This window comes from Eubalaena glacialis, chromosome 8 (genome assembly GCF_028564815.1).
Source record: "Eubalaena glacialis isolate mEubGla1 chromosome 8, mEubGla1.1.hap2.+ XY, whole genome shotgun sequence".
Taxonomy (NCBI): Eukaryota; Metazoa; Chordata; class Mammalia; order Artiodactyla; family Balaenidae; genus Eubalaena; species Eubalaena glacialis.
In genome coordinates this window covers 80719784-80734636 of record NC_083723.1, presented here as the reverse complement: position 1 = coordinate 80734636, position 14853 = coordinate 80719784, and the positions used below count along the sequence as shown (strand labels likewise).

At 40.1% G+C, this 14853-nt stretch overlaps 1 protein-coding gene across 1 annotated transcript in view; it reads left to right on the top strand.

The window, feature by feature from the left end:
• The window catches only part of CPVL (carboxypeptidase vitellogenic like), a 135952-nt gene extending 121538 nt beyond the window's left edge, over positions 1-14414 (top strand). The window contains exon 15 of the mRNA XM_061198246.1: positions 14174-14414. Coding sequence (XP_061054229.1) covers positions 14174-14278 — 105 coding nt within the window. The 3' untranslated portion in view covers positions 14279-14414. The remainder of the gene's footprint in view (positions 1-14173) is intronic.
• Positions 14415-14853: the final 439 nt, after the last annotated feature.

Here is a 14853-nt window from a genome sequence, read left to right as displayed (position 1 = left end):
GCATCTGTCTACCACAAAGGCCACGGAGACAATGCAGTTGCAAGCTCTCAGGGTTTGCGTGGGGGTGGGTGAATAGACAGCAGCAGGAGTTGGTGGTTTGCCTAAGGCCACATGGGGTATTGGTCTTCCTTTGTTTGCATAATGTAAGCTTTCACTTGAGCTCTTAGTGTCATTATGTCTTCTACCTGCATTAGAAAGATGGATCCAGCCTTGTTTTTCAGTTCACATCAAGATTCCAAGATAGGAACAACAGATCTTTCAGGGAAAAGAATCAAGAATTGTCAGTAAATATTTCCCTTTTTCAGTTATTTATTACAGAGTGAGAAATCGCTCCAAAACTTACTGGCTTACCACAACAATAATTTATTATTTCTCACAATTACGTGGGTGGAATGGGCTCAGTAGAGCGGTTCTTCTGATTGGGGTAGGCCGAGGTCGCACACGCAGCTGCATTCAGCTGAGAGTTTGGCTAAAGCTGGGTAAGGTAGTCTCCTAGGTAGTCTCCAAGGGAATCTCCTGTCCTCCAGCGCTCTCTCCATATGACCTCTAACCATGTAGTGTCCTGGTCTGGACTTCACAGCATAGCAGCAGGTCTCCCAAACTGAGAAGCAAAAGATGCCCATCCTTTTAAGGCCAGGGTTCAAAAGCCCCAGACTGTTATTTCCATTGCATTCTCTTGGTCAAAGCAAATCACAGAGCAAGGCCAGATTCCTCCTGATGGCAAGAACGGCAAAGAATTTGGAACCATCCTTGTCCACTACATTTTCCTAAGCCATTGTGTCTCAACCCTTGCACATATAGATTCCCAAGGCCTATTTCCAGATATTCTGACTTTACTGGTCTGGGGTAAGACCTGAGCATCAATATTTAAGCTTCTTAGGGAATTTAATATGCAGCTGGTTTTGGGGAACCCTAAACTGTGATGTCTTTTGTTCCTCTATTGGTAAGGAAATGGCTTCCATCTTGCAGGAATCCTGTGTGGCTTACGTTTGGATAAACTTCCGTTCTGATGCCTAAAGGGTGCTCTAAATCCTGACCTATTTTAGTTACTTACAGGCCAGCCAGAAACCTGAGAACATAGATTTACTCTTAACAAACCAGCCATTGATCTGAAGCATCACATTTAGAAAAGTGTCCTCTAGTCAACAGTATTTACTGGTATGGCTCTGGTTCTCTGAAATCCTCAGCCAAAACCTTAAACTAAATTTTAAACCTCAGTTCCCTGCCATGCATTGTAGGTTTACAAGTGATCTTTGTTCTCTCAAAATACTGATAGACCATTGGTAATTTAGACTCGTAGAAGAACTCTTTTATTTACTCAAAACATTAGCTTCCTTTTCCCAGCAGCATTCTGTCCCATACTGAAATGATGTGATCCTCATATGCGAAGTCTTCTGTTACTTTCCAACAAAGATACAACTAGATCAAGCAGGGTCTTCTGTAAACATCATCCAGAAGAGTTCTCAGCAAAGATGTTGCCCACCAGTCACAGTGTGTTTCTGGATATTAATTATTGATCAAATACTATTGATATAATAGATTGATACAATTAGTTCCATGCCAAAGCAAAAATAAAAATGCAATGATTTAGACTGAAGCCTTATCAGGAGTAAACTTAGCACTTCCATTAGGTGATCGTTAGGTTATTTAATAGATTCCTAACCTGGGGTAAGGGTTTGTGGTTAGGATTCAAGGGGTCAGTGAACTTAGAAGGGAAAAAAATTGCATCTTTATTTTCACTAACCTCTAACTGAAACATCATTTCCTTCCATTATGAATGTAGGCAACAAACCACAGCAGTATTAGCAGTGCCTTTGACTTTGTCACCATAGAAAGCAGAGATATTTTCATATCAAATACAGATGCTGTTGCAAATAGCTGGAAACAGTGCTTATGACCATCACTACTTTAAAGTTACAGGAGTTATCAGACCCACAGGTTGCTCTTCTATATGTGTTCATATAGAAGGATGTATCACAAATTCATGTTTAGGTGTTTTGATCATTTCAATGTAATGGCTTCATTTGTAATCTATAATATATATGTATATATATTATGATATGTATCATAATATATATATGAGTGAATCATGTATTTAAAAACATTATTCTGAGAGGTATCTATAGGCTACACTAAACAGCCATAGGGGTCCATGGCACACAAAAGACAAAGAACCCATGGATTAGCCTATTTGAATTGTTGAAAATAATTCATAGACTCTCCCCAACCCAAACCATGGACCACCTTTGGTGACCTCAGATTGAGAAGTTATGAGCTTGAATTTTATTTATTTTTTATTACCTTGGCGATTCTCACTACTTCTATTATCACCATACTCAAGTGACATTATAGCTTAGGGATTAAGATAATGAATACTGTGTTAGACCTGGATTAGCTCCTAGCTCTACCACTTACTAGCTGTGTGACCTTGGGCAAGTTACTTAACCTCTCCAAGAGGTTCCTCATCTGTAAACTGGGGTTGATATGAATACCTACCTCTCTTGCAGAAGGATTCATTATTAGAAGTAATTAAGATAATGCTCATTTATTACTTGACACTCTGTCTGGCATCTAGTAAGCATGTAATAAATATTTATTTTATTGTCTTTGTTGACCTCTCCTAGCATGAATCTGTTTTCACAGGGCAAGACGCTTCCCCCAACCCCATCTAACAGGGTCCTTAAGAGATACTATGTCTTAAAGGCTCAGATGATGAAATGGGCTGAGTATTATTCATCAGATAGGACTAGAAATACTGCAGTTGTATCCAGTTTTCCCTTCACCATAACAAGGAAACTGTCTTGATGAGAGATGGAAGAAGTAGAGGGGACTGGGGAGGAGTTCCATGTTTTGCTGCATGGCAGTCTAACAAAAGTATATGAAAATCACTAAATTGAGTGATGAGATGTTTCTAAAGCATTGAGTCCCTTCTAGTTTAACAATAGTCTGAAACATCCCTGTTGACAATAAATGAAGCACCCAGCCTTAATGCTTTTGTTCTGGGGGTTTTTTTGGGGTTTTTTTTTTTTCATTTGTACTGAGCTTCTAACATACAGAAACAGGGAAGAAGGGGAATATAAGAGCTTAGATTTAGAGAGTAAAAAATAATCTAGCAAAAACAAAAAAACCAAATGTTCAGCAACTTCTTGCTCTTCTGCTCTCCAGCATGGACATGTGGGTGTTATTTTTGTTCCTCTATTTATTTTTTTATGCAGCAACTGGAGTCCCAAGGTTTCCATTCTGGCACCAGCTCTGTCTTCTTGGAGCTGCTTGCCAGAGGGGGACTTCCCACTTTTGCCTTTGTTTCCTTCAATTGCTTCTCTGTATCCTCCCCACTTACTGTTTTTAGACATAGGGTCCATCTCATCATCCCTGTGTTGGGCAGAAGGAAAAAGCACAACAGAGAACACGTTAAATTTCTTAAAGATTCATTTTTGTGAGTTTGGCAGCATCAGTAGGTGGGTTTTTTCTTTTCTTTTTTAGTTGAAAATTGAATAATATCCAAAAATACGTAACATACTTGTGTAAGATAAAACAAACGATAAATGAATACCCTTGTGCTTACCAATCACTTAGGAAATGCAGCATTACCAGCAGCCCATCCCCTTCCCTCACTGGCCCTGGAGGTAAACCACTGCCCTGGATTTTTTTATCACCCTTTTCCTTTTTAAAAAAAATTAATAGTTTTACTGCAGATATACATCTCCATAAATGATATTTTACTTTTCATGTTTAATTTTATATAAAAGGAATTATTCTGTATGATTTTGCAATATACTTTTGCTCTTCAATACTTTGAGATTCATCGTGTTGATACATGCAAAATTGTGCTTCGTTCTTTTACATTGCTGCATAGTATTCCATTGTGTGATTATATCATTCGTCCATTCCACTGCTGATGGGCATTTGGGTTGTTTCCAGCTTTTTGCTACTATAAATATTGCTGCTGTACACAATCTTGCAAATATCTCCTTGGGCCTGCATACAAGACTTTCTCTAAGAATAATTCCTAGAGGTGGAATGGATGAGTTCACAGGGTTTGAGCATCTTCAACTTCCTTAGGTAATGCCAAACTGTTTTCCAAATTGATTGTATTCTTTCCAGTAATGTACAAGGGTTCTGGTTATTCCACTATCTCACCAGCTCTTGGACTTGTCTCTAGGCATCTTTCAGCTGGGCTTGTTAAGTGGAAGGGGGCACTTAATGTCCTTTCCCATGTCTAATATACATGGTCTGTCTTCTTTTTCTCTTGCTCTCTTTCCCATCTTCTTCTCTGGCTACCATCAATTGAAAGACTGTAGCATCCACACCCAGTGAAAGGGTGGAGTGGACATGTCATATCCAAGTCTTGGTACTGCTTTGGTTCTGTGGATGCACTTTTCTTTCTGGATGGCCTGGGCTGATGCTGGCTATCAAAATAACCAGCTTTAAAAAAATTAGAAATTTATTCCTTCAGCACCTTATCACTTCAGCTTACCAACAGTGGCTCAGTATAAGAAGCAACTAATAAAATAGACATTTCAACTTAAGCCTGGATTTGCAGGCAAGGCCTAGACCACAGGGAGAAGAACCTGAATCTTTTTTCTAACACAGCACAAATCCCCTCACTTCCATCACTTTTCCATTGAAACGACAAGGAAGTGAAGTTTTTTAGCCAGTCGCTTTGCTGTGAGTCTTACCAGAAAATTAAGAAGAATAGTAATTGGCAAATACTACTCACCCAGTTCTTCAGCTAGCCTTTCTCACATCTGCTTTATAGTATCCTTCTCACTGACCTGATTTACTCACTTCCTAGTGCTTGACACAGAAACCACAAAGAACTACTTAAAAAGAAAAACACTGATTTTATACAAACCAATAAAAAACATACAGCATTTTGGGGGACATAAAAAAACAATGGCTACCCTACATTACAAATTCTAAAATGAAACAGTTTTTGCCTTGTGGTGTTTTAAGAAAATGCACAAATTTTAAAAGATGCTATTCAAGAACACTAAATATGTGTTTTTAAGTTGTTTAAACTTTTTCCCTTTTACAATAGCCTCATTAACTGGTCTTAACTAGTCTCCTTTCTCTCCAACCTACCTTTCTCTCTGTGCTTTTTCCAAAATGCAAGTCCGATCCTGTTCTTCCTTGTTTAAAATCCCTCACTAACTCCCTGATACCTGAGGAATGAAGTCTGAACTCTTTACATAGGAGAGTAAAGATGTTTGATCTGGCCTCTGCTTCCTCCCCCAGCCTGGACTCTTACTCTCCCTCCTTCTTAACCAGAATCCTGAAAAACAAAACAAAACACCTTATAATTCCCCAAGCACACCTTACTGTTCTGTCAGCCAATAGTTCCCATGGATTCCCTCCGCTTTTCTTATAAGGCCCTTCCTACTCCTCTGACTGCCTGGAAAACCCCCATTTGCCTTTCAGAGCTAAGCTCCAGCATCACCTCTAGGAAGCCCTTCTCCCAGAATTCCTCCTTCTCTGCATCTCTCTCTATGTACATTTCCTGTTGCATGTACCACACTGGGTGTTCATTTGCCTCTTCAATTGCCTTCCTCCTCTCTTTGACACTGAGCTCCTTGAGGACAGGAATAATGTACGATTTATGATTGTAGCAAACCCCTTAGCACAGTTCCTGGCACTCAGTAAATGTTCAGCGAATTAGAATTAAAATCAAATTGTCCCCTACCTTATGCCCACACCCCTCTCATTTGTGTGTATATTCAAATACTACAATTCTCAAGGAATGCAATAGTTACTCACCATTTGTACACACCAGAATGTCTTCTAGGAAATAGACTAGACATGCTGAGATGATGAATAGTTCAAAACAATGCCTATCAAACGAAAGGATGCATTGTTTATGTCCACTGAAGACTATTTCCTTTCTGTGTTACATAAGAGAAAAAAGGAGAAATATTCTGGGAAAAAAATTTATGGAGGGGGTTGTAGAAGTTTCATTATCTCAGTGGCTGACTAGTGTGTCCTCTCCTTTAAAAAAAATTGAATTCTCGGTATTTGAGGGTTTTTTTTCCCTTTTCTTAAAAAAACATACAGCTTGCTTCTTGAAAACAAAGGCAATAATAAACAATAGCAACTCCCAATTTTACTCTGATTATTTGCCAAGAGTTCTCTTAGTTCATGTGATTCTATTTCATTAGAGAGGACTGATTAGCTTAAAAAGAAGGCTACTAAATTAAGCTACCCAAATATGCACTTAGTTAATAGGGGGCTAATTTATTGTATTATTTAAAATATAAATTGGATAGCAGATCTATTTGCTGAGGTATAGCAGCTCAGCAATGATGCATAATTTTCTCTTAGCTATTGAGTGGTTTTCAATAATCTATTGAAATTTAGCAGAGAACCATTTCATTATGGGAAGCGAATAAATACTAAGAAGGCTAACATTTAAAGTATTATCTGCACATGGAGAACGGGTTTTAAAAACTAATGTTATTTGAGGAACAAAGAGGAATGGGGGTTTGCCTTTTAAACAATAACTTTTCGTTGTTTCAATTTGAAGCATAACCAGATTTACAAAGTTGCTTGTGGGAATAGTAAATGGAGCCAAAAAACAAACAAGGTAGAGCGTGGAGTTGGGTAGAGAAATGGGCAGCATGAAGGAACAAAATAAAGTTGTGTTGCAGTATTGCTACGTTGTCAGCTGGACTAAGGGCATTATTTTTGCCTTGCGCTCTTTAGTTTAGCAGTAAAGACAGTGTGCCTTGTTCTGTTTCAACAAATGGCATCATTGAAAATGTTGCACCATTTGCCATATTTTGTCTTCTAAATTCCCGGAACCTGGGGGCATTTGCGGGTCTGGGGTCCCCTTAGGCTGTGGGTCAGGAACACAGTTGTATGTAGATACCCTCTGTGGTCAGGAGTGGCCCCAAAAAGACCACGTTTGGAGTGTCTTAGGGGCTCTGATACACAGAAGGATCCTGACAACTTGGTGGTGTGGTCTTGAAACTATTACTGCCAGTAATACTAGAACTCAGTGGGAACAGGCAGGAATGGAAGCAGGCAACAGGACCTTCTTACCTTCCTGCAAATATTTGAAACCCAGCCCATCTGATATCCTGCGCCAAGGTTTCAGAGAAGATAATTTACCCATTTGAATGGATATTTCTTTGATTTATTTTGGGAAAGAGGAAGAATGCCTTAATGTCTCATGTTTCCCCAGGAACATCAAAATGTCAGAGAACCAGTGGTCTGAGAGTAAACCAGCTTGGGAGGGAGGGGAGCCACTGATCTGTAGTGTTTGCCACTTTCCGTGGTGTAAATACTCCCACCATGGCTGATTTCAGGCTACCAACACGATGTCACCAAATGCGGAGTGGGGCAGCCACGTGCATAATCCAATCTCCTAAACCAGTGGGAAAGAACTCCAGCACACCACTGCTGGAGCTAGCCTGCACTACTGTTTGCAGGAAGCAAAATTTTGGCAAGTTGGCTGGCTCTTGTTTCCATGTTACCCAGAAGACAGTGAGTCAGGATCTAAGTCCTCACAGCACTCCTGGCAGAGAGCATTTGCTGCCATAACCTCTGCCCTCTCCTCCCCCATTCTCATTCTCTCTTCCCAAAGAAAACTACAAATGTGGATCGTAAAGCTAGATATTGAGTAAGGGTAATTAATGAACTGGATTGTGCTTTTTATCCTCTTGTGGATATCTAATATAAAAACTGCACATGGAGGGAGTAAAGTTTTGATTACTTTTTAATTGCATGAAACCCTATGTTGTAAAGTGGGTTCTTAAAAGGGAAAAAAGACACAACAGCTTTTTGCCATTCTGCTGAGACAAGTAAGGTCTTGCTTGATTGACATTTCTGTGTGGGGAGAAGAGGGTGTTTGGCATTGCATGAGGTGAAAGGGGGTGGAAAGAATGGGATGGATCCTGGTGTTGGCAGGCTTAAGGGATACAATTCACTCTAGACAGTTAAGTCTATTGACAGAGGTTTGATTTCTTATTTAAGTTGCTTTCTTACTTTAACTGGAACATTCTTTCCCATGGGAAGGAAAGATTCATAGCACGGAAATAAAAGAAGCCTGGAAGAGAAATATTTCCCCTCCTAAAGAAAATATTATAATCTATCTTTCCCCTCCTAAAGAAAATGTTATAATCTATCTTTCTGAAAAAGTATAGTAATGAAGTTTACAGCTCCTAGTAACTTCTAATCTTTCTCTGCTCTTAAAGGGAAAACATATTCCTTTGACCATAAAAATTCAGATAATAATGGTATGATGACCTTTGGCTGAGTGCTTATTATTTGCCTGTATGATACGTGGTGCAAGCTTAATACACATCTGTGGACCAAGTGCCATGTAACATTTTATATGCATTATTTCTATGAATTCTCACAGAAAGTTAAATATTCTTAGCATGACTAACCATTCCAGATCGCCTGGCACTTTTTCAGTGTTAGCACTAAAAGTTTTATGTTCACAGTAACTCCTCAGTCCTGGGCAAACTGGGACAACTGGTCACCCTAATTCTTATCCCCATGTTATAGATGGGAAAATAGAGTTAGTTAAGTCATTGTGCCCAAGTCACAGAGCTGGGCTCCAACCCAGATCTGCTAAATCCCAAGTCCATGCCTTTAAGCTTTTATTGTTGTTCTTAATAGAGTGGGGTTGGTTTGACCCATGCTATTATTGTGTCATAATCAAAAGTGGAAATCCTAAATTATGATATTGTTGCAACTGATTAAGTTAGATGGTGCACCTAGAGAGCCTCTTGGGAACTGTAAGGTAGCATCAAAGCTCTATATTGACTACTCTAGAAATGATGCCACTGCGATGGCTACATTTAGGTCAGCTAAAGCACCCTTTCCCCTCAATAATTATTTGCTACCCAAGAACTTACAGTGGTGAATCTGAAGGCGTTTTCCCTGAGTGTTGTGGGAGCAGCCCTGAGCCTTGACCTTCACTTTGTTTTTTGTTTTTTTTTTTGAAAGTGACTTGCCTCACTCTTTGTTAAGAGGTGGCTGCTAACAAGCTTTGGCTTATTTTTTATTCTCATTACCAAGTACCCTTTTTTTTAGTATATTTTTTATTTGAGTGCATATTTATTTTATTTCTACTCAGGGTTAGTGTCTGAAAACAAAAAGGTAAGAGTTTGTAAATGTGGAATGGAATAAAAATAATAAAAGAAATTTAGTGTAAATCAGAAACTAACAAACAAGATTCTCTTGAGTGTCTGCATCAACCTGTAGTAGAAAACAAGGACTATAAACTATGCTGTAACACCTGCCTCCCAACCCTGCTTCTGCCATGTGCCTCTTTTCTTCTTTCTTGGTTAATAACATCACTTCTTGCAAAGCTGCACATGTCAGGAGCCTGAAATGGGGAGGATGTTGGTGTGTTGGAGGGGGGTGCTTTCACTTAAACTTTGTCTGATTAATCACTAATTTTATTATTTCTACCCCAACATCTCTCTTCCCTTCCCCTTCTCACCATCTGTCTTAGGAGCCTACATCATCTCTCACCTGAAGATCTAGTCTCCTAATTTGCCTCCTTGCCCCAGTATCATTTCCTTCCAAATCAGCCCCCTCATTACATACTAAGTCACCTTTCTACAATGCAAATCTGAGTGTATCACTACTCTGCTTAAAACCCTCGAGGATATATCCAGAATAGGCAAACCCATAGAGGCAGAAAGTAGACTAGTGATTGCCAGGGACTGGCAGGAAGAGGGGAATGGAAAGTGATTGCTAATGAGTATAGGGTTTCCTTTGGGGTGATGAAAACGTTCTGCAACTAGATAGTGGTGATGGTTGCACAACACTGTGAATATACTAAATGCTACTGAATTGTTCAATGTAAAATGGTTAGAATGATACTTTTATGTGTATTTTAACACACACACACATACACACACACACAAATCCTATAGGATAAGGTCCATGCATCCCAGCAGCATGTCACATGGGGTTTACCTGTTCAACTGTCCCTTCTGCTTTCCCACTAACTCTTTACAACTGGAACCTCTTTTGGATTACTGCACGTGCCATGCAGTTTCATGCCCCACTGTTTTTTGGTTTTGGTTTTTTTTTTTTTTAATTAATTAATTTATTTATTTATTTTTGGCTGTGTTGGGTCCTCGTTGCTGTGCGCGGTCTCCCTCCAGTTGTGGCGAGCGGGAGCCACCCTCCGCTGCTGCGCGCGGGCCTCTCGCTGTCGTGGCCTCTCCTGCCACAGAGCACAGGCTCCACGCGTGCAGGCTTCAGTAGTTGTGGCATGCGGGCTCAGTAGTTGTGGCTTGCGGGCTCCAGAGCCCAGGGTCAGTAGTTGTGGCACACGGGCTTAGTTGCTCCGCGGCATGTGGGATCTTCCCGGACCAGGGCTCGAACCCGCGTCCCCCGCATTGGCAGGCAGATTCTCAACCACTGTGCCACCAGGGAAGCCCGCCCCACTGTTTTTGACCTCACAGTTTCCTTTGTCTTTAGTGCATCCCTTCCCCCCTCCCCAACCCACCATTGTCCGGTGATCTGCTCCTCCAGGACTCCCAGGAAGTCTCCCCTGACACATCTATGTCAACACACCCATTGTGAATTTCCATCTATATTTCATCTCAAAAGGCACAACTGAGAAACCTTTATTGCTAGGTCCATGTTTCTAGTTCCAGGGAGCATTGTATTGTTTTCTAAAACGTAAAGTGGAATGAAGCTTTAAAGTGTTTTGTATAACCCTTTGAAAATTCATGACATCTGGAACACATGAGTTTAGGAGTTTCAGTTCTAGTGTGAAAGTACCCAAAAAATACAGTTTCTGGTGATGAGACCATTTCTATCCAGGGAGCCTTGAGATTAATCTTGTCACATTTAAATATGTAATCATGACCCTGTCACATTTTTTTACACAGCTCTAAAAACTCTGTAGTGATTTGTGTTCTTGATTCGTGAGTGGTGAGTGCCTTGGCTATAAACAGCAGAGTGGGTTTTTTTTCAGCACTCATAAATTTATTTTTGAGGTTAACTTCAGTAAAATGCTGTATGGGAATCTGATAGAGAACATCGAGAATTTTGTGGTATGTGAAAAAGACTTTGTTCCTAAATGAGCTTTTCTTTCCAATCTTAATGACACCATTTATGATGTCATTTGGTCATTACATATGGCAGCTCAGAATTGGACCAGGGATCAGGCAACTCACTGTGAATAAGAATTATAACACCTAACCCCTGTCATCTCTTCTTTACCACTTGTTTATCATGGATGTAGAAGGTGGATGTTAGTGTGTGTGTGAGAGAGAGAGAGACTGTGTGTGTGTGTGTGTGTGTGTGTGTGTGTGTGTGTGTGTGTAAACACCAGGAGAGCAGATGATCAGGAAAAAATACACTAAGGTGAGGTCATGAGTAGATGTTAACCAAATTTCTCTTTGTATTCTCCCTTGATGTAAAAACAGAACTGCCTGATTTCTCACAAAATAGAAAGTTGGTTTAAATAGCGGTTCTCAAAGCGTAGTCTTTGGACCAACAGCACCAACATTACTTTGGAACTGTTTGAAACGCAAATTCTTAGGGGTCTCCCTGGTGGCGCAGTGGTTAAGAATCTGCCTGCCAATGCAGGGGGCACAGCAGTCTGCTTTAACAAGCTCAGGTACTTTTATGCACGCTTGTTTGAGAACTACTGTGTTAACTCGCTTAAACCAAGATTTTTCCTTGCTAATGTAGGAACACAATGTTCTAGGTTGGTTAGGTTGATACAAGCATTTTGATCTTGGATTTTGAACACAGATAATTACTGGAAGAATAATTACAGTGGCTGATATTTCTTAAGTATCATCCCAGGCCAGGCACTGTGCCAAGTGTTCCAATGGATATTATTCCATTAATTCCTTATACAACTATCCCAGGACATAATATTATTCTCTGTTGTACAGTTAAGGAAACAGAAACTCAGAGACATGAAGTTAATTGCCCAAGGTCACACAGCTTGCTGTGCCTCTGGTCATGCTCCTGCACTTTGACTCCCGAGCCCAGGCCATCAAGTACTATGCTATCCCCCCATTAGTGGCAGCTCTGGTCTGGAAGACAGGATGACCTTTAGCTCCTGAGTATTCAGTTTATTACTGTTCTGGATGGTTGCCACCAAACTCATTTCCAGCTTAAGCAGCTGGGTTTTGTCATAAACATGACTTCGTTAAATGTCCTCAGCTGAGCTGAAGCTGCATAGAAATCACTCATCGGATTCCTACCAAGGCCGGAGAATTGGATGAGAAGCTACAGGAAGAGAATTCTAGCCTGGGATAGTGGGGGCAGCAGAAGTTTCCCTCCAGAGCCACATGCACAGGCTCTTGTCACAGATGTGTTTACTTTCAGTTTGTGACAAAAAGTGGGACACGTTGGGTTTCCAGATGCAAGCTGGAACACAAATGGTAGATGGACGCCACTGTCATAGCAGCAAGGCACAGATGACGGCTGATGGAGGGTAGCATAAAGCAGATGTCTCCAGTGGTATATGAGGGGTAAGGCCAACCTCAGTCCTCAGAGGGCTGTTCAGAGGCGAGTGAAACGTTCTGTGACTAAGCCGTAAAGTTCTGTTCAAAGTAAGGAGTTATTGTGTAAGTACTGTAATTTGATTAAAAACACTGGTGTTTGCATTAGAAGCCAGGGTTCTAGCCGCTTCCTCCACTTACAATTTTATGACCTGGACAAGCCCCCTTATAGCTCCAGTCTCCTCGACGCTGCTGTGAAGGGTGCTCTCTGCCGTTGTTCAGGGCACAGCTTCTGCAGCTGTAAGCTGCAAAATAAAATTCATCTAATAACGTTGATCCGCTTATCTCACAGCAAGGTTGGAAGATGGTGGGTGTTGGGGGGGGTAATATAATCAACACACTATGCAAATATATTTGTTTTGGGTTTTTTTTCTGCTTCAGTTCTTTTCAGATTGATGCAGGTACAAGGTCGGCCTCTAATAAAGGGACTTTTTAAAAGTAGTCTTTAATTCTTGATAGTGATTCAGCAGCTAGAAGTCACTGAACGTGATTGCTTTACTGCATGTGTTCACTTACATCAGCCACTACTAACTCCTGTCCATTCTCCACACGTGCAACAGGACCTCTCAGGCCACAGGGATATCTCCTGCATGCGGCCTCCCAGCACTCAAGTGTCGGTTCTTTCCCTTTTTGAATCATGAAGGCCTGCCCTTGTTGTAGAGAGGTCCTTGGGACACTGGCTGAAACCATAGACTTTCCGAGTGCAGAGCCTGGCGTAAGGGTGGCCCCTTGTAGGCCCTTGTGTGAGTCTGAACTCACCTCAACTGCAGAAGTTTTAAGGATGCTTTATATATCCTGAGAGGTGACAGAGGGGTCCATTGTTATCCAAACTTGTTGAGTTTACCCCTAAGACTAGTGGATTCCATTATATGTAAATTTTACACAGAATTTGGGGAGAAGTATACTGATACCCCCATTTTACTTTGAAATGTGTCAAAAAGATAAGGTGGATTAATAGATGGATAGTGAGATCCATCTATAAGAAGACAAGTGAGTGTTAATGAGAATATCTAAATGGTGCATATATGAAATTCTTTCAAATTTGCTATATGTTTGAAAATGTTTCATAACAAAATGTCAGGACAAATAGAATGTTCTAACTCTTTGCTGCTCAAAAATGGGCTTTTAAAATTTCAGCTATCAAGGATTTCTCTTTTGTTATTGTTTTAATTTTCTGGAGGATCAAAATATCTCCTTTATTAATGGTACAGGCTAAGGTGGAAGGTACAGCTTAGTGTGACAGCCAAGTGGACCAGCTAACTGAAGGGTGGAATTAGGTAGATTCCTCCACCCAGTTGCAGGCAGAGCTGGTCTGGGGTAGGTCTCCCCACCTTAGTGCCGTAACCGGGTAAGAATTACAGCACAGCACAGAGGCGCAGACAGCTCTGTCCCAAGAGGAAAAAGACAAGGAGGAATTTTCCAGTTCTATACATGTCAAAGATGAACGCAACTTGGTATAAAATTGAATAACTACACAATTTTAAAACTTTCTTACCTTAAGGTACCTATTATTAATGCTATCAAAAGCAGAAAATCAGCATATCCAAAGGCATGGATTGGGATAATATGTTCTTTATTTCATGTAAGCTTTAAGAATACTTTAATCCAAATTAAAACTTTCCATTTATCTGGAATATCCGACTCTCTAAATTTCAGTTTTTCTTCTGTTTTTCTTCTTTAAGGTAATTGTTCGAGGTGGAGGCCACATTTTGCCCTATGATCAGCCTTTGAGATCTTTTGACATGATTAATCGATTCATTTTTGAAAGAGGATGGGATCCTTATTGATGGATCAGCTACTTTCCTAAAAGAGAACGTCAGGGATTTTAATCTTTGAAAAGAAAATTTTCAAAACAGAAAATGTCACATAAATAAGAAAATTATCTTTTTAAATCTGCAAAATGTTTCTCATCAATAAAAATTATCCTTGAAACAAGTGAGGTTCTGTTTTGGAGGATCACTACAAAATTAACTGTAAGACGATGCTGTGCATGAGTGAGAATTACATCTTTTACCTTAAAGGATGGAAAGGATGGATTCTGAGACACCGATTCAGATGGAAATGGATAAATAAATGGGATGCTGGGGCCTTGAATAGGAATTTTAAATTCCTTCTAAAATGATGTGAAAAGTGCAGTAAACGAATAAAGGTGTAACTACATCTTGTTCTATAAATAACAGAAAAGTTTATCATACCATGCATCTGAAGGTGTTTGGTAAATATCAGGTAAGAACATCTGACTTATCATTCCAAAGGAATGGGTGACCTTATAATAGTGGTGAGGAAGAGACTTTGGAATGTAGAAAGTCTTAGCAAGAAAGGTAGCTTGGAATTCTTTGAATTAGAAATCTTATATGTAAAA